Source organism: Mytilinidion resinicola (assembly GCF_010093595.1).
Source record: "Mytilinidion resinicola strain CBS 304.34 unplaced genomic scaffold BDZ99scaffold_10, whole genome shotgun sequence".
NCBI lineage: Eukaryota > Fungi > Ascomycota > Dothideomycetes > Mytilinidiales > Mytilinidiaceae > Mytilinidion > Mytilinidion resinicola.
The window spans coordinates 1,364,429-1,382,341 of NW_022985446.1; the positions used below are offsets into that span (position 1 = coordinate 1,364,429).

General features: G+C 55.6%; 6 protein-coding genes across 6 annotated transcripts; 3 read left to right on the top strand and 3 right to left on the bottom strand.

Annotated features, from left to right (window-relative positions):
- Positions 1 to 485: 485 nt before the first annotated feature.
- On the bottom strand, positions 486 to 1,614 carry BDZ99DRAFT_35580 (Endosulfine-domain-containing protein). The gene is made up of 3 exons (XM_033714609.1): positions 1,390 to 1,614; positions 1,212 to 1,295; positions 486 to 1,089 (listed from the first exon to the last, which is right to left on the bottom strand). The coding sequence occupies exons 1-3, from the start codon at positions 1,423 to 1,425 to the stop codon at positions 799 to 801; spliced, it is 411 nt and encodes a 136-aa protein (XP_033576698.1). The 5' UTR covers positions 1,426 to 1,614; the 3' UTR covers positions 486 to 798.
- Positions 1,615 to 2,697: 1,083 nt separating this feature from the next.
- BDZ99DRAFT_417876 (DUF431-domain-containing protein) lies at positions 2,698 to 3,656 on the top strand. The gene is made up of 5 exons (XM_033716836.1): positions 2,698 to 3,062; positions 3,124 to 3,141; positions 3,198 to 3,308; positions 3,364 to 3,482; positions 3,544 to 3,656. The coding sequence occupies exons 1-5, from the start codon at positions 2,738 to 2,740 to the stop codon at positions 3,601 to 3,603; spliced, it is 633 nt and encodes a 210-aa protein (XP_033576699.1). The 5' UTR covers positions 2,698 to 2,737; the 3' UTR covers positions 3,604 to 3,656.
- A 480-nt stretch (positions 3,657 to 4,136) lies between these two features.
- BDZ99DRAFT_417877 (NAD(P)-binding protein) lies at positions 4,137 to 5,246 on the bottom strand (the record flags this gene model as incomplete). Its single annotated transcript, XM_033716837.1, has 1 exon — positions 4,137 to 5,246. Exon 1 carries the CDS (start codon positions 5,121 to 5,123, stop codon positions 4,137 to 4,139), a length of 987 nt encoding a protein of 328 aa, XP_033576700.1. The 5' UTR covers positions 5,124 to 5,246.
- Positions 5,247 to 6,630: 1,384 nt separating this feature from the next.
- BDZ99DRAFT_509200 (pheromone-processing carboxypeptidase KEX1) lies at positions 6,631 to 9,239 on the top strand. Its single transcript, XM_033724383.1, has 3 exons — positions 6,631 to 7,194; positions 7,246 to 7,606; positions 7,655 to 9,239. The coding sequence occupies exons 1-3, from the start codon at positions 7,013 to 7,015 to the stop codon at positions 9,086 to 9,088; spliced, it is 1,977 nt and encodes a 658-aa protein (XP_033576701.1). The 5' UTR covers positions 6,631 to 7,012; the 3' UTR covers positions 9,089 to 9,239.
- A 337-nt stretch (positions 9,240 to 9,576) lies between these two features.
- BDZ99DRAFT_463499 (uncharacterized protein) lies at positions 9,577 to 10,329 on the top strand. The gene has a single exon (XM_033720096.1). The coding sequence runs from the start codon at positions 9,960 to 9,962 to the stop codon at positions 10,263 to 10,265; it is 306 nt and encodes a 101-aa protein (XP_033576702.1). The 5' UTR covers positions 9,577 to 9,959; the 3' UTR covers positions 10,266 to 10,329.
- A 5,113-nt stretch (positions 10,330 to 15,442) lies between these two features.
- On the bottom strand, positions 15,443 to 16,576 carry BDZ99DRAFT_388818 (regulator of G protein signaling superfamily; the record flags this gene model as incomplete). Its single annotated transcript, XM_033715599.1, has 1 exon — positions 15,443 to 16,576. One exon carries the CDS (start codon positions 16,574 to 16,576, stop codon positions 15,443 to 15,445), a length of 1,134 nt encoding a protein of 377 aa, XP_033576703.1.
- Between the last annotated feature and the right edge of the window lie 1,337 nt (positions 16,577 to 17,913).

Sequence of the window (17,913 nt, forward strand, 5' to 3'; positions counted from 1 at the left end):
CAAATCGCACGGACTGGCTCCCGTTTATACATCTTGCATCCTCAAGATCAACCCTGTCTCTCAGGCCTGATTCAAGGCGTCCGCCAATAACATGCCAAAAGTGACTCCAAATCACACGGACTGGCTCCCGCTTATACATCTCGCGTCAGCAAGATCAACCTCATTCTTGTGGTCCGATTCACGCTGTACGGCAACTTACACTTCCATATAATCTAATCTTAGCGTATCAGGTAACAATATACCAAAGCCAACTCCAAATCGCAGACTAGCTTCCATCCACCCATCCACTCAGTCTCAATTCAGCTCATCCCTTAATCCAGCCAACCCACAGTGTCACGAATGTCACGCATCATCCCCAAAAGGCTCCTGTGAAAAAATCTGTATTCCCAACTTTTCATGGGCAAGAACACTCAGGAAAGCATCATGAGTAGACTACATCGAATGGAATCGAAAATCACCAGCCATCCCGTCGTAATGAAAATGGAAAAAAAATGTAGAAAGTAGAAAAGGCCTCGAATGTAGACCAGAAACCAGATCGCCTAGACCCAGCTATTCGTGTAGCAAAAGTGTCGATATCGTATGCCCATCCTCCCATTTGTCTGTCCTTCGCCATCGGTGTCATCGTGTGTGACGGATGGATCGACCGCATTCTGGAGTTGCTTGAAAGCTAAAAAAGCAGCATGACTCGCACGCACACTCACTCAACCAAACTCTCCCCTCGCCAAACATACCCTCGCCGTATGTCAGTATCTCCAATCCCCTATCCCTCTGCTTATCCTGTTCTACAGCAGCACACCCCTACGCCTTCTCCTCCCCGTCCACATCGTCCACGCTCGTCTCCCGATTCAAGCTCGTCTCGCGATGCAGGAAGCTGTTCTCCTTGACCGGGCTGCCCGCGCCGCCATTGGTGCCGGGCACGCCGGGTTGGCCGCCCTGCGTCGAGATGCTGGCGACGTTCTGGTTCTGCGGCGCGATGTGCGGGATCTTCTCGGGCACAGGATGCTCGCGGCCGATGGAGGTGACGCCGATGTCGGAGGCTTTGCCGGCTTTGCTGAGGGCGTAGTCGCCGCTGTCGAAGTATTTGCGCTCCTGGAGAGGAAGAGGGGTTAGTTGGGGGTGTTGATGGCGGATTGGGGGGATGGGAGCAGTGGGGGAGGGTGGGAGAAGGTAGATGAGGGTGGGGCTTCTGGAAAGGAGAAGGGGTGGCATACCTTCAGCTTGTTCTGCAGCAGGTCCTTCTTGTTGGGCAGCTTGCCATAGAGGCGGAAGAGCCGTTGCTCATCCGGAGTCAACGTCTGTACCATTGTGTCAGTTGAATCTTCCTCAGAGACCTCAAACACCGCTTCTTTAAAAGAGAAGTAGCCGGTAAGGGGTGCAGCTATGACGTACGCTAATGTCGACTTTGTTCTGCTGATGAGGATTCATTGTGTGCGCGATCTCTGCGTTTCAGAGTCTGTGCGAAGGTATGCGGAATGTGGCAGATAGACAGTGTCGTAGGCAGGGAAGGTTTAAGAGAAGAGCAGCTGGTTGTTGTGTGTTTATTCTTTGTTGTGTTTCCCAGGCAGCTTAGGCCTAGAAATTTCCTCGTGCTGGTGCTGTGCTGGTCACGAACAAGGTCAAGGGTGAATATGTTCTGGTCGCTCCGGCAGCCGAGTCGCTTGAGTCGTGGGCCTGGGGCAGGCAGGAACGTCGTCCGTGGACTGCGTCTGGCGAGCCTTTGTCGATATAGCGGACGCTGATATACCCCTCCACGAAGTTCGGTGACTGGCTGGGATGTGATTTGGAGCGATAAGCAGGATTGTCAATGCTGCAACGCCCACCCGAGGTCCCGACAATGCGGATCGAAGCTGCGAACTGCTGGGCCGCAAATCTGGCCTGTGGTGCAGATCGTACAGCGTGTGACTATGAGCAGAGCAGAAGGGTTGGAGGTTGCGTGGCTGCGGGCGGGGTGGTCTGGAGGTCGTGTCTGAGGGGTGTTGGAGAGGGAGTTGGTGGAGGAGAGCGATGTGGGGTTACTACTGCATATATGTAGGATGCAGCAGCGACAGTGGTCCGACAGTGGCCTTGGGCGGGTCTGCAGGTGTCCGGCGAGCTTGAGACGGAGGCGGATGCGGCGTTTGCACTTTGGGCAGCTTGGGCAGAGTGTGTGAAGAAGATCGGGTTATTTGAGGCACCAGGCGTCGTTCACATCTCCGCTGGACCCTCCATCAGCACCTCCCACGCATTGAACAACGTCACGCGGGTCAGGCATTGGTTTTTCTGGCACCAGATCGTCAGGATCCAGACAACTGCCAGCCCGAGCCTATTCTGTTCCTGACAATTAGTGGTCATCGATCGGTCTGTTCTCTGTCCACGCATCGTGGGAGTTGCTTCACGATGTTCTAGATACTGCTGCCAAAACCCAACGGCGGAGGCAGCGGATCCTGAGCTGAAGTCCACTCTCATCTCCAGGAGCAGATTCCCGACGCCCAGACTGACCACTGCATCTCCCGCAGCATTGGCCTCTCAATCGTCGCACGTAGTGGACGCCTTTCCCTAGGCCCATGCCGAGACCCTGCTGCTCGGACCAGCATCATCACCAAAACGGCATACGAAAAACGCCGTGGGCATTTCGATTGGACAATCGAGACGCCGCGTGCAGCTGACTGCCCGCACCAAGAGAACAGGCACATCGGCACATTATCCCCGCCGCTTTTACGCAGCACCTCCACCACTCAAAGATCGTCAATTGTTCCCCATGGCCGCAGCTGAGGGCGTGAAGACGTTTGTCGTCGAACACTTGGACCCCGAGCTTGAGGCCTGGTCGTCCCTCGAATATGCAGCAATCGCGACAGAATCTTCCAAATCTGGCGTGGAATTCCTACTCTCCTCCGTCCCTGAGAGTTTGAAGCTGCCGGAAAATTTGCACAATGTTCAGGGTTTAAAAATTGAGCACAGAAGCATCGAGACAATATACGCAGACCGCAAGGGCAAGGTGTGCTTGCTGGACCCCTCAGCGACCAAGGAGTTGAGCCCAGAGGATGGAGACACTTTTCAGATTTTCTTGTTTGGAGGCATTCTAGGTATCTGAGCAAACACACTTTACCTCAAACATCATCGGAGCACGAACTGACACCGTTAAAGGAGATGATCCGCCTAGAGGCAAGTTCGAGTCAGGCCCAGCCGCGAGGACGTCTGCTGACTAGATTGAATCGCAGATCGTACATCGGAACTACGGAAGAAGGGGTATGAGGGTCGACGATTAGGCCCTGTTCAGATGACCACCGACACTGCGGTTCGTGTTACTCGGATGATTGTTCAAGACAAAAGTAAGCAGTCATTGCGTCAAGAGGTGATGTGTAGCCAACGTTCTGACGCCAACAGTTCCCCTAGAGAGCATACCGTATGTCGATCATCCTGAACTTAGGATCAATAAGCATGAAAGCACCGAGATGCCTTTCCGCTACGTGAAAAGCCAAGATGGCAAGCCAATCATGCCTGAAGTGAGTATCTAAAGTGCTCTTAGCTTCAATCTCGTTGCAGGACTTTCTCTGACGATTCGAGAAGGGTATGGTAGAACTTATTATGAAAGATTCGGAACGGGGGTTCGGCGATCTTCTCTAGGAGCAGGACGTAGGTTCAAGTGCGATATAGTCTATATATCTCACAATACGTGGTAGTATCATGTCTCCTCGACTAGTCAAGGGATATACAGTACTGTGGACAACGTCTGCGTACACCTTTTCAACACCACTTGTGGTGCTTTCAATGTATTGTTAGAGACCTACAGTAGCAAGCCATAGGCCCGGTCTGTGTACATTCATCTACCACTGTCTAGGAGGCCCGACAAGTCGTGTCAAGACAGCAGGCTTGTACCTCATTCACATAACCTCTTGAGGCACTTCAAGCGGTGTTGTAACTGTGTAAGCAAATTGATGTCCTAGTACCTCGAGCAAGAGCATCGCATGACGAAGGGGATAGCTCATCTTCACATTTAGTCCATATCTAACGAGCTACGAAGCATGGATGGGATTCAGAAAAGAAGCACGACGGAAATGATTCCCGATATTGAATTGTCACAACCTTTCGAATTTCGAGCATCTTCAGAGCACATAACCAAACAAATAGATATCTATCCAGTGTTCCCCTTAAAGAGTCTAAGGATTGAACATCACTAGCTCACCCAACCTGCCAGCGCCCGCTGCCGCCTCAAAGGCCTTCTCCCACTCCTCCAGCTTGAATGTACCGCGCACCTTTACAATACTCCTGACGTCCAGGACCCCAGTATTCAGCAAACTCAGGAACGCCACGTTGTCCGCTCGCGAATACATCCACTTCCCCCTCAACGTAATATCGAACCTCATAACAAACCTATGCGGAATCGGCACATCCTCCAAGAACCCCCCCATCAGACTCACCCTCCCCTCCGGCCTCAAGCTCAAAACCGCCGCCTTGAAATGCGTCGACCCCTTCGCCTCCGGGGGCGAAATATCAAAAAAAGCATCAATCTTCCCAAACCTCTTCAACGCCGCCATCTCCTCCCCGACATCCCCCGTCATCCTCACCGTCTCCACCCTCCCGCCCAACTCCCTCTTCAACCCCTCCAACGCCTCCCCATTCCGCCCCATCGCAATCACCCGCGCCCCCATCGCCAATGCCACCACCACAGCCGCCGACCCAAAGCCCCCCGTCGCCGGCGCTACGATAACCGTCTCGCCCGCCTGCACCCCAATGCTCCTTAGCCCCCCATACGGCACTAGCGCCTGCAGCATCCATCCCAGCTGCTCCGTGCCATACCCTAGCCCGCCCTCCGCCGGGCTTCCACACAACCGCGCCTCATCCAGCACATGCACGTTCTCGAGCGGCACCTTCGCGTACTCCGCAAACGTCGCATCGCGCCACTCACCCCGCATCAGCTTCCGGCTCCCCTCCGTCATGCCCTCCGCGATTCCCATTAGGATAATTGCGCCCGGGTCGTCGCGCCCGCGCACGACGGCGTCGACGTAGACTAGGTCGTGCGGCTTGAGCACGACGGCGTCCGGCCCCAAGGCGACGACGCGGCCGATGGCGGCCGTGCCGGTGACGAGCGGGGTGGCGTAGGCGTAGGCACGCGCGCCATTGTAGACGTCGGGGAGGTATGCCATTATGGGCGCGTGCAGGATTTTGATGATGGCGGAGCCGGGGGTGGGCTGGGGGGTTGGGAGGGTTTTGGGGGTGAGGGGGGCGGCGTAGGTTTCTTGGACGAGGGCGGTGTGGGTTGGAGGGAGGGGGGTGGTGGAGGTGGACATTTGGTGGAGGAGTGGTTGTTGAGAAGCGGGTGAGATGAGTTGTGAGGACTGTTGATGAGAAGATGGATTTTAAGACTTTGCGATTGAAGTGATTTGTATCTGGGAATAGGCCTTACCATACTCTTTTATATCGTAGTATAGAAGGCTTCCCTACGTCAACGTCTTACTGCCGAAATAGGCCTAAAGACTCTCCGTTCAAGTCCCTAAAAGCAGGCATAGGCCTCACGAAGGAAACGTCTTCTACCGAAATAGCCGTAACGACCTCCGCTGAGCCCAAAACGGACATAAGAGTAATCAACGCACCGTCGTCGGCCGAACAGTATCTCCATTTACATGAGTTTTAAATCCTTCTTGGGCCTTTAGTGTCCTGCAGTAGCGTCGTCCATCTCGCGTAAGAATCGGCATTTAGCGGAGTTAAGGAGTGGTGATATGGGTCATTTGTCAGGGTATAGATGCTTAGAGGGATGATAGTTAGTTGTATGTACGGCGTATAGGCCGGGTATTATGAGAGGGACGAAGCTATACCAATCGGTGAGCCACAAACTGAGGATCACGTGACGCGATATTTCTGTTGTAATGTCGCCCTCTAGGAACCAGTAGCACGAAACAAGCATGCAGAGATGTGTGATCGGGAGAGAAACGAGACAGAATGTAGATAAAAAGAGACCCTCATAGTGCAGGAACTATGGCGAGACGGGTTCTGGGAAAGGTACCTGTATATCAAAAGCCAAGATCACGGCGAGACAGGTCTCGATTGACGGCTAGGTATAAGCTTAAATTTAACGAGATGAACCCTGATACCAGATTTACAGGGAGGAGTCTCTACCAAAGACACCTAGGACGGGGAAAATGTCCAGATGTCGAAAGCTAAGATCTCAGTGAGAAATGAAGTATCTCTCAAGCTCTTTACGACGGTCGAAGATGAGCTTGGATCTGATGAAAGCGCAGCACTCATACTAGATGCGCAATAAGAATGAAAAAAGAATTTTCCTCCAAGTACCTGGGCCGTAGAAAGTGAGGTGTGGACCTATCACGAGTTAGATATTCGGATGGCTCTGGAGCCGCCGCTGGGACCCGCCACAAGGGTTCCCGGAGCCTCTTTTCAGATCCCCAGGGCCAATGCCAGATGCTGGCGCAGGCTGAAGCAGGCGCTGCGTCGCTTCGGCGGCCTGAGGCTGGAGTAGCAGCGGGTTTCGTAGAGGAGTGCAGCTGAAACAGGCATGGAGTGCGGTATGGAGCAGAAAGCCAAGGCCGCGCAATCCCCAATCCCCGGCCCCTGGCTGGCCCTTGTCGGTTGGTGGAATTCTTAGCGGGCTGTAAAGACAACAGGACAAAGCGTCGAGGAATATGGGAGAGCGAGGCTGCCACGCAACTGCCTTTATTCATGCTCAATAGGACTCTATAATACTTTTCTGTACCGGGCCTACTCCTGCTGGTCCGTCTAATACCTACAACCTCCCCGTGCTTCTATACGCCGCAATCCCGCTGGTCATTCAATCTAGTCAGCCGAAACCCCAGGACTCGTGGCCTTTCAACCGCATTGAGGGCACAATTATAGCCTCAAAACCTCGACGCCGCACCCACGCTACCCACCGAGAGCGGACGGCACATTTCCTCGAACAACTGCTCCGACGTGTATCTCACCTGGCTCGTTCGCACGCCACGGCATCTTCCATGAGATAGCGAGGGCTCTCCGGACTTCGACCGGCGTCACGTCGCCTGCGACCCTTCCTCTCCCTTCTAGAATGCGCCTCTTCACACACTCACCCTCGCGATGGCGGAGTGGTGCTCCGTTGGGAGCGCTGGCCTGCGGTCTGTTATATTCCGCAGCCCTGTTTCCTGGTGTCCTTGCGGAGAAGACGGCCGCAGATTACTACGTTCACGAGTTACCTGGAGCCCCGGAGCCGTTGTTGAAGATGCATGCAGGGTGCGTTGTATTCTATCTATCAAATTACAGGGCCCGCTAACTCATGAACAGTCACATCGAAGTCACGCCCGAGCATCACGGAAACATCTTTTTCTGGCACTATCAGAACCGGCACATCGCGAACAAGCAAAGAACAGTAATATGGTTGAATGGAGGTCCAGGCTGCAGCTCGATGGATGGTGCCATGATGGAGATCGGCCCATACCGAGTACGAGAAGGTGGAAAGCTGGAATACAATGATGGATCGTGGGACGAGTTTGCCAATATTCTTTTCGTGGATAACCCTGTCGGAACAGGCTTCAGCTACGTGGACTCGAATAGCTATCTTCACGAGCTCGACGAGATGAAGGACCAATTCATGATTTTCTTGGAGAAATGGTTTGCTCTCTTTCCAGAGTACGAGCACGATGATGTAGGTGATTCTAAAATCAAGCGGAGTATAAATATTGACTTGGAGTAGATTTACATCGCCGGAGAATCGTATGCTGGCCAACACATTCCATATATCGCCAAAGGGATCATCGAACGCAACAAGAACGCCAATAAGAGACCCTGGAAGCTCGCCGGTCTGCTGATTGGAAACGGCTGGATCTCGCCCTTGGATCACTACTTCTCCTACCTCCCCTTTGCGTACGAGGAAGGATTGATAAAGGGAGGAACCGAGTCAGCCAAACGTGTGGAATCGCAAGTGGCCATCTGCACGAAGCTTCTCAACGAAGGCGCCAAGGACCACGTCGACACGTCCGAGTGCGAAAAGATCATGATGGACATCCTTGACGAGACCAAAAACAAAAAAGCAGACCCCCAGCACCGATGCTTGAACATGTACGACATTCGCCTCCGTGACGACGACTCTTGCGGCATGAACTGGCCCCCAGACCTCGCCACCGTAACGCCCTACCTCCGCCGCAAAGATGTCATCGCCGCGCTACACATCAACCCCGACAAGAAGACCGGCTGGCAAGAATGCAGCGGCTCCGTCTCAGCCAACTTCCGCGCCCGCAACTCCGTCCCTAGCATTGCATTCCTCCCCGACATCCTCGCCCAAGTCCCCGTCGTCCTCTTCTCCGGCGCCAAAGACCTCATCTGCAACCACCTGGGCACCGAATCCCTCATCGGCAACCTCGAATTCAACGGCGGCAAGGGCTTTGAGCTCTCCCCCGGCGTCTGGGCCCCCAAGCGCGACTGGACCTTCGAAGGCGAGCCCGCGGGCATCTACCAGGAAGCCCGCAACCTCACCTACGTCCTCTTCTACAACTCGTCCCACATGGTGCCCTTCGACTACCCGCGGCGCACCCGCGACATGCTCGACCGCTTCATGGGCGTCGACATCGGCTCCATCGGCGGTTCGCCCGCCGACTCGCGCATCGACGGCGAGAAGGGCCCGCTCATCTCCGTCGGCGGCCACCCCAACTCTACTACCGCGGCGGAGGCGGAGAAGGAGAAGCTCAAGCAGGCGACGTGGAAGGCGTACTACAAGTCTGGCGAAGTTGCGCTCGTTATCGTCATCATCGCTGCTGGGCTGTGGGGCTGGTACGTGTGGCGCGACCGACGGCGGCGCGCGGCGCTGGGGTACAAGGGCCTTGGGACTGGCGGGTCGGGCGAAGGGCGGGAGAGTCTTATGGCTGGGATGGGCCTGGAGAGTTTTAGGCGGAGAGATAGGGGGGATCGGGATGTTGAGGCGGCGGATTTTGACGAGAGGGAGTTGGATGAGGTGCCGAGCCCGCTACCGAGAGCAACGCCTAACGGGAGTGGGGTTGCGAATGGGGGGGCGGAGGGGAAGGAGAGGAGGCGGTATAGCCAGGATGAGGAGCTGGTGGATGATGGGACGTTCAGTATCGCTGGGGAGAGCAGTGATGGGGACGCACCTGGGAGGAGTCGGGAGAAGGTGTAACACTTTCGTTGTTTGAGTGCGAAGCGAAGCGTGTGTTGGGCGAGCTTTTCTGGGATTGTGGGTTGCATTGGTGGCGTTTGGGTTGAATATATAGGGAGGGGATTCCCATACTAGGTATTATTAAATTAAATGCTATTGGTACTTACTGAGGCTCCGTGTTTGTGGGTATTCTGGTCATGAGAGTGGTGATATCTTGCAAAGACCTGAGTCTCCCCAGGGATCACGCTAGCATCCAGACACAGGTTCAAACTGGTATAGTGCCTCGCCATAAACTTGTACACTCGTTTACCGCTATGTGAGGAGCTTCATAGTATTTTCAGCATTCCGAAGGAGGAAGAAGTTCAGCATTTTGGACACCTACTAAGCCTGTCTGAGAACAGACTTTCGTTTTATAGGAGCATTTCCTATGGAGCTGTGAAACGTGACACCACATAGCGACTTGAGTGCATACACTAGAAATCCAGAAATGGAACAGATACCATTCTACATCCCATACGGAGCAGGCGCACAAGTCATATATAGACAATCGATAGCGGTGAAGTGAAGAGAAGCTGACTAACCAGTGCCGTTTCCTAACGTTGCGTGTCCTGCTGTCCGTGTTTTGCCTTTCTTCTCTTCCGATAAACACTGTATCCATCACCAACATGAACTACGCCGAGGTCAAAAAGATCTTCAAAGACCACGGGGAGGGAGTTCCAGACGACATCGAGGAGATGGGTGCGCAATTCAAAGATGCGCACATATTCAGGCTGCCCCCGCGTATGTTCCATCTTCAGAGCAACATTCCAATCCAATTCCGGCATCTAGCTTACGGTAACTAGATCTAGACGGAGAGAAGCGCGAGGCGATCAAAGCTAGCTTTGCCGCCGCGATGAAAGAGAAAGCGGACGTGACGAAGGGCGAGGCAGGATCGGGCAAGCCTCCCAAAGCCGATACGGATCCGGCCGCGGGTGCAGACACCAACATACTCACCGAGGAGCTGGAGGAGAGACATACCGGAGATGGGAAGGACTCAGCTGCCGGCTCGGTGAGGAGTCAAGCAGTGTTAGGTAGCGCTGCCCGACCAAGCGTCCCGGCAAAAGTGTCGCCGGTGTGCCCGTTCTTCCAGCTCGACATCTGTGCCCTAGGCGATAAGTGCGAGTACAGACACGTTAGGGAGGAGGAAACATGCAACTAGGCAGTCTGTGAGTCGGACGACCGGCTGGGGAACGATGATTTGCCGCTGGGGAAGGAAAACTTGCTGTTATGAGTGAGGAGAGGGACGACGGATTGGCTACATGGGGAAGGATGAACTCTTGAGTAGAGAGAGAGATCAAAGTCAAATCTTCCCTACATGAGTCATTCTTGGGCTTATTATGGAGCCTGTTTCTGAGAAGATGCTCCAAACTACAGCATGCGTGCAAAGACAGCAAGCGCTGACCGCTATTGAGAACAACCCTTTCCCATTTGCATGAGATTCCAGTTTGTTCTCCCGACGATTGCTACCCCCGCTCCTTAGGCAGTGTGAAGCAAGCATCAACAGGCCCATATCCTAGTGGGCGCTGCTCGAAATGGGACGGCGTCTCGTTCTTCCTGCCCCGGCCACCCCCCAAATCCGGCAACTCTTGGCAGCTATGAGGGCGTCGATAAGTGTTGAGCACCGTAGACCCCCCTCTAACATTATGAAGCTGGGGAGTAACACCTATAGAACTTCCTCAAAAATACTACTTGACCTGGCGAACAACGTCCCGGTGTCGGATCCATGATAGGACGTGTGGTTGTTGAGCTATTCAAGAAAAGGCTGAAATACGGCGGGAGGCCCGAAATTTCGGTTTCTGAGGATTGTGCGAATCTGGAAAGTCTTGGCAGCCGGGCAAAAAGTGTCGAGCACCACGACACCCCCCTCTAACTCAACGAGATCGAGGTTTCACTCCTCCAAAACTTACTCAAAAATAGTAACCGACCGGCTGAATCACCTCCAGGTTTCAATTCCGTGATGCGAGGCGTGGTTGTCGAGTTATTTGCTGCGAAGGGACGGGAGCCCCGAAAACACAGATTTTGCCGCCAAGCCAACACACTTGGGCAGAGTACGCAGGTCCTGTACGGCGAACGATTGAGCCACGATAAACTGCTCGCTGGAGTGGTGCTGACTAACCGGAGTCGCGTCCGCCTATAAGTAGACCGCGTGTGCAGTCTTTCCACAACAACACCCCCCTTCGTCGACCTCGCTCAACCACCACGTCGACATCCTCATCACCCTCCGTCCGTGGAGCATCTCGTTCTCTTCGTCGACCTTCTCCTACGTCGGCTCTTGCCTCGTGCCATCTCGGCCACTCATACATAACCTTCCTCGGACTCGTCCCCGCCCTCCACCCACGATAGGATCTGGTCGTCTCCCGAAGCCGATGAAGCCACTGTTGTAGGTCGGGGACAAAGGCCTAAGGAACTTCCAGAGAGGGGAGGTGAAGCAGCGGCGCCTGGGGCAACCCTAGCGTTCGGGCGCTGGCGGCTAGAAGTCGGGGCGTTTGGCACGGAGCAAGAAGTGTATTGAGACCTCTGTCGTAGGTGGTAACCTGTCAAGCAGTCTGCTCTGCAGCTGCGAGACTCGCCCGACACTGGGGGACGAGCGAAGCGATTGCGAGCTCCAACCTGGAGGAAGAAGCCAACAGATAGCAGTCGCCAGACTTGCAACAGGCCCTAGGGTCCTTGGCATGTTTTACGCAGAGGTATCCTTTATGCTGCCCACCAAGAAGAAGACGCTAGTCAGTCCAGTTAGCACGCTTCTCCCGACCTCGGAAGGAAGGGAGGAAACAGGGGAATGGTTGGAGATGAAAGAGAGAGGGATGGAGCGGGCCTGTGCGTGGACGTTTTTCCCACTGGGTTTTTTTTCTGAAGCGCAGTTCTGTATACGTGGTAGATTGTGGAGGAGTTGGAGAGGATTTGAGGGGTTTTTGGTAGCAGAGATTCAAAATCAAACCTGATGTACATACAACTTCTTCCGCCATGATCACTCACCAATGCCCTGTTTGTGACCAAAATGCGACTATTCGAGCACCAAGAGAATGAAGACACAAAAGAGCATACCTATTGTAACCTACAAATGTTTGAATACATATTCACTGCCCATACAAAGCGACATCTGATGGCAGATGATGGAATCCAAGCAAGAAGTACTCCAAGACGGGCGATATTCATCGTCGCTGACGCTACCTATACCTTCATAACAAGCACGCCGTCCCCATTCCTCATCCATTCCATCCATCTCAATACCCACGAAGACCCATACGACAAGGCCTCGCAGTACAGCTCCAGACTCACCAACCCACACGCCTCAACCTACGGCGTCTTACCTCCAACGCGTGCGCGTTTCCTCCACGTACCTTTCACGACCCCAGCCTTACCAAGGCCATCCTCCCAAGCGACGCTTCATCAGGGCATGAGTATTCACCGTATTAGCTTGAATCGTGCGTATCAAAGAGGAGGATAGCAGTCGAAGTTCGCGTCGCGTCAAAGAAATCATGTAATCGCAACATGCCACATAGCGGCCCGATCACGTGCGCAGCCTCGTATCTGTATTAATCACCGCATTACACACGCAGAGATACCCGCCCCCGTACCGCCTACGCCTTCCTTTTCCTCTTATTCGGCATCCTTGATAGGGAGGGAAGCACCTTAATTAGACTTCACAAGTAGCAAAAAGAGTGTACGAATAGGAACATTTTTCGAAGTATTGCAGCCAGACATCAGCAGTACCGGATATTCACTGATGAGGTGTTCTAACTCGTGAAATTGCGACTCTAAGTCTTGATTTCGCTCAAAAACATCCCAATTCAGCGTTTCGTTCAAAACCTACAACGTGAAGTGTCGAGTTCCTGGTTCAAGTTACGCTCTTTGTAAACCCAAATCTTCAGACAGCAAGCTTAAAGGGCTCTGGAGGCTTCAGCAACTGCCTAGTGATGTCCTAAACTGTGGTTTCCGACCACATCTTTCACCATTTCCCACTTTTTCCAATTGACTCCCGACAAAACCCCCGTTCCTAGACACTCCAACTTTTCTCCTAAAGCAGCCAGCCTCATACCCGCTTCAGCATAGGGTTTTTGGACCTACTGAAGCCATTGCTAGTGGCTAATTCAGTAAAAACTCGTTCTTTTCCAACCCACTCCCTAACAACCTCCGGTTCTGGAGAAAACCAACTTCCCCTATTGCCGCCATGTACCTACACGCTTCAGAATATGCTCGTGGGTCCTAGTAGAGCTATTCCAGGCAGTTGCTTTTGCCATATTCCCACTTTCCCGACTCCACTCAAACCAATACCGTTTCTCGATACAATCAACTTTCCAACCAAGGCCACCCTCGTCTCACGCGCTTCAACATAGGCTCATGGGGCTTAAAAAGAGTATTTCCGCCGTCCAGCTCAACGCAATTACAGCTTTCCCAAACTCACTTAGTGCCCTCAGATTTTGAGAAATATCAACTTTCGAGCCAGGGCCTCAGCCGCCAAACGCATTAAAGGGACGCTCAATAAGACCTCTAGGATGCAGTTCCCAGTGTATCCGGAATCAAAAGCTCAATAGGTCGAGAAAGACTTGCCCAGACCTGAGCCGGCCCCTTTTTGGCTTGGGAAAACACCCGAACGACGAATCTCCCCCGTTCCACACTTTTCGCACACGACCTCAAAGGACCTGATGGAGTCATTCTGGCGCTTAACATTAGCCAGATAAGCTCTGCGTAGGCTTACATCTCACCGGAGGCTCACACGCTGACTTTGAGACCAAGTCCCTCCCGAACAGTGGCAGCCCTTGAGCCGAAACTCCTAGCATCTCATTTCCGGGCCCAAACCAACCAACAGTTCCTACGCGCGGCTCTGAAGGTACCATCTCTGCCTAGGGCTGAATCGAAAATCGACTAGTGACAACGAGGGTATATACCCCTTAACAAAACAGCTTTGCACACGACTCCAGAGGGCCTATCAGAAGCATTCGGGCACGCAACACTGGCCCGCAGCCGCTCTGCGTGGACTCGGAATCTATCTATCAGGGGCCAGCGACCCTCCATTCACCACCGCTTTTCTCCCGAGCGACGGCAGCCCGCGCCCTAAACCTCCCAGCGTAAGCTTTCAAGGGCCCAACCCACTCGATCCCCCGCGCGGCGTTGGAGCCGGGGGGGACGTCTGCACGACCCCTAGATGAAATGTGGGCCAGCGACGACGAGGTCCTGCAACGCCCAAGTAATAGCTTCACGGGACGTCTTTTGCAAGACCTAGTAGAACTGGTCTGGCATGCGGTTAAGACTGAGCGACGCATACCTCGACCAAGATATCATCGCGGGCGCCCCGGTTGACTTCAAGACCAACTCCCTCCCTCCCGCACGACAGCAGCTTCTTAAGCCACAACTCCCAGAACATCATCGTAGAACCCTACGCACTCGACCCACGGCGCGGCTTCGACCAGAGAGGCGCTGTAGGGCGTGGAATCGAAAATGGGCGGGGCGACGGCGAGGTTGTGAGGGGCCCGAATCCCGCTTCGAGGAGGGTGGCTCGTTAGGACGTCTAGCAAGCGGTTGGGTATGCGGCTTTGAGGGGGGAGGCGTTGCAGGAGTTGGGATTGAAAACGGGTGGGCGACGGCGAGGTTGAGGGACCCGCAACTTCCGCGGCGACGAGGGGTTGAGTAGGACATACAGGAAGCGATTGTGCATGCCAGTTTGACTAGAGAGCCATTGCGTGGATGTGGGATTCAAAAGGGGTGGGAGACGACGACGTTAAGACACCCACAAGTCACAGCAAAACCAAATCTGACATGAACACGAGCCGCAGGGGCCCTGCTTCATTATATACAGCCTGCGCTGCGATACCTCAGTCTATCCCGAACCCCCGTCCGTCCCATCGCCGGAGGACGCCCACGCCCAGCCCCATCCCCGCCCCCTGTCTCGAAAAAGCACAATCATCACACGCCGACGCCCTGCCGTATTTTCCCAGATGCAAAGTTAGATACCACCAAGCCGCTGCAGTCCCCCTATGATGAGCAAGAAGAAAGAATCGAAGTTCAACGCCGTGTAATGCCCGCCCCGGATATGCATGTATGCAGACGCTGGAAAAGGAATCGCGAATCGTATCATGGTGGCCGCAGCCCGTCTATCGAGCGTTAAAGTGGCACACTCCTCAAGCCTCTGTCTCGTGTAGTCGTGTGTACACTGTCTGCCACTGTTTGAAGTGCTTCAACGAGGTTCCGCATAGCCCAATTGAAGGACTTCCATCTCATTCAGATTTCTGAATGGCTTTGGAGCACCCCAAGCAGTAGCATACAGACGTACACCCCGTGTAGAGTACCACTTTTTGCCCCGCGTGCAGTGTCGGAGGTTGTAGAAGTCGATGATCATCAGAATAGACCTCCCTCCATCGGAGATTGATCCTCTTCTCGCAAAGCACCGCCGCTCCGCTTTTTCGGCCAGAGCTTCGAGCTAACTCGTTTCCAGCCGTCCTTCGTCGCACCGGCAATGCTAGAATGATCGCCCCGGCCAAGACGTGGACTCGGGGTGGTCCCCTGCGAGTCGTAGTAGCTGTTGCCGTAGCTGAACTCGCTCATCGGCGGCGTCGTCGGCGGCGTCATGGGATCGTCGAGGCCGCTGGGGCTGCTGGCACTGCCGGAGTCGTCGGTGAGGGCGTCGCTGCCGCTGGTGTCCATGGCGGACGATGAGGAGGTGGCGGGTGGGCCCGAGGCGAAACGGCCATGTGCGGCGGCATTCCGCGAGTGCAGGAAGTTGGAGGTGAGTGAGGAGGGCGCGGACGCTCGCTGGGCGGTGGGCGAGGAGTTGCGCGAGTACATGCCCCGTTCGTCGTAGGAGCGGGTGTGCGTCCGCGACAGGCTGACGTCGTCGCCCTCGTACGCAGAGCCGGGGGTTGCCGTTTGCGGACAGAGCGAGTTGAGGAAGGGGGTGAGGACGGATTCCTCCATCAGTTCGTAGATCTTGGCGACGGCGGGATCGAGGGTGGCGGGGTGCGGCGGGATGTACGGGTTCGACTGGGCGAGGAGAGAGTCGCGCACGTCGCTGGGGAGGTTGACTTCCCGCGGGCCGTTCGGGGCGATGTAGGCGTCGAGCAGGCGCTGCCACAGCATCTTGACGTAGGTGCAGTCGTCGCTGAGGGGGGAGATGGGCGAGCCGGGGTTGCGGGCTGCCATCTTCGAGTAGTGTTGCCGGTAGCGGGAGGCGTCCATTGTGAATTCGAGGGTCTCGAGGCAGTGGTTTTGGGAGAGGTAGGCCATGAAGGCGGAGAGTGTCCAGGGGGGCGGCGCGGTGTTGGCGAGAATCTCAGAGAGGGTGGGTCTTCGCGGGCAGTACGGCCCTGCCGCATAGCCGCCACGCGGTATGGAGACGGTCAGGGGCCGCGAGGGCAGGTATTCGGCCATGTTCCCCTCGTCGTCGGCGTCCGAGTCGTAGGCAGACGAGCAGCGAGGGGAGGAGGCCGCGGACGAGGTCGTGATGCGCAGAGTGCCGGCCTTGCGACTGTGCATCACGGTCTTCCACAGCGCGCGGTACGTCCGCTCAGTCGTCCGGGCCTTGTCGTCGCCGCCGGTGCAGGAGCAGAGCGTAGCAGTCCGCACGGGACGGGGTCGTGACGCCAGCTTGACGGGGAGGGTGTTCTCTACGGGAGCATGGGCGGGCGCGTGGAGGGAGATGTTTGGGAGCGGCGGCCAGCAGCGAGGACAGCAGCAGGTTGAGGGCGCGGCTGCGGTGCGAGGCTGGAGTTTGTCTTCTGGAATGGTCACAGCAGAGGAGTGGGCGGCCAATGCAGGCGATCCGAGACGTGTGAGACGGTGTCGGGAGGCAGCGTGCGAGGCGGGAGGCTGCAGTGCGGTCGATTAGTGAGCAGCGGCGACGTCGTGGGCGGAGTCAGTCGTCGAGTGGAGGAGTGGAGGAGTGTCGTCGGCGGGGAGTTGTGAAGGCGTGGTGTCAGAGGAGGGGAGGCATGAGATGGAGTCGGGGACGGGCGCTTTCTAGACGGGTTGAGCAGGACGCTGGGCGGTTGTCGTGGGTGTCTGGGCTGGTCAGCACGGTGACTTTGCACAGACTCGGCGTGTGCGGTGGTGGATCGAGAGGAGGCCTTTGCATGGCACAGAGGACGTCGACGGGGCGGATGCCAATCGCACCGTTAGGGCGGCGCCGCTTTTGCATTGGGGCCCTCAAATTGCGTTTTCGTGTGTCGCCAGACAAGGGCCTGACACACCCGCCATGCCGTTACGTAGCCGCGTCACGACGGTGAGGGCGAGGTGGGCCAGGAGAGCCATGTTTGCAGCGGCATTCCATCATCCGGCGCTGCAGTATTGGTCCAGGGCGCAGCTCTGAAGCGTGCGACACAGCAGCGACGGAGACGGCAAGACACCACAGACAGGCACCGCATCTGCTATCTGCTGCATCCAGCGCACTCAGGCCGGTGGCAAAGCGCTGCGAACACGACAGGGCGCGGTTTCATTCTTTGTCTGTTCTAGCGCGCTTCCGTGGTGCAAGAGCAGCGAGCAGCTCCACCGGCTAAGCAGCCATTGGACGTTCCCCGGGGCGGTGGGTGCCAATCGCACGGGGGCGTCTTCTTCGCTGCTTCGATTGAACCTTCGCCGACAAAGCCAGGCCGCCGATCCCTCTCCGCGGTGCCAGTGCCTCGCGCCGCCGTGTGCCAGCCGTCTGCTCGTCGTCCTGCCCAAACAATCACCTCCCTCGGCTTCCCAGCGTGCCAGTCCTCAGCGTCGCCGCGCCATGTCACGGTAAAGCGGCCAGACCGCGGCCCGCGCTGCTCCAGCAGAGCAGGGCGAAGAGCAAGGCCTGCACCTGCCCTTCCTGTCGCTGCCGAGGGCTC

What these genes read in the sequence shown, in the direction of transcription:
- BDZ99DRAFT_35580 (XM_033714609.1), bottom strand. Translation starts at nt 1,425, where the DNA reads ATGAATCCTCATCAGCAGAACAAAGTCGACATTAGC. An exon ending in AGAACAAAGTCGACATTAGC is followed by an intron (nt 1,296 to 1,389) that starts GTACGTCATAGC and finishes ACAATGGTACAG; the next exon opens with ACGTTGACTCCGGATGAGCA. An exon ending in TGCTGCAGAACAAGCTGAAG is followed by an intron (nt 1,090 to 1,211) that starts GTATGCCACCCC and finishes CTTCCTCTCCAG; the next exon opens with GAGCGCAAATACTTCGACAG.
- BDZ99DRAFT_417876 (XM_033716836.1), top strand. Translation starts at nt 2,738, where the DNA reads ATGGCCGCAGCTGAGGGCGTGAAGACGTTTGTCGTCGAACACTTGGAC. An exon ending in GATGATTGTTCAAGACAAAA is followed by an intron (nt 3,309 to 3,363) that starts GTAAGCAGTCAT and finishes TGACGCCAACAG; the next exon opens with TTCCCCTAGAGAGCATACCG. An exon ending in GCAAGCCAATCATGCCTGAA is followed by an intron (nt 3,483 to 3,543) that starts GTGAGTATCTAA and finishes TGACGATTCGAG; the next exon opens with AAGGGTATGGTAGAACTTAT.
- BDZ99DRAFT_509200 (XM_033724383.1), top strand. Translation starts at nt 7,013, where the DNA reads ATGCGCCTCTTCACACACTCACCCTCGCGATGGCGGAGTGGTGCTCCG. An exon ending in TTGTTGAAGATGCATGCAGG is followed by an intron (nt 7,195 to 7,245) that starts GTGCGTTGTATT and finishes ACTCATGAACAG; the next exon opens with TCACATCGAAGTCACGCCCG. An exon ending in CAGAGTACGAGCACGATGAT is followed by an intron (nt 7,607 to 7,654) that starts GTAGGTGATTCT and finishes GACTTGGAGTAG; the next exon opens with ATTTACATCGCCGGAGAATC.
- BDZ99DRAFT_463499 (XM_033720096.1), top strand. Translation starts at nt 9,960, where the DNA reads ATGAAAGAGAAAGCGGACGTGACGAAGGGCGAGGCAGGATCGGGCAAG.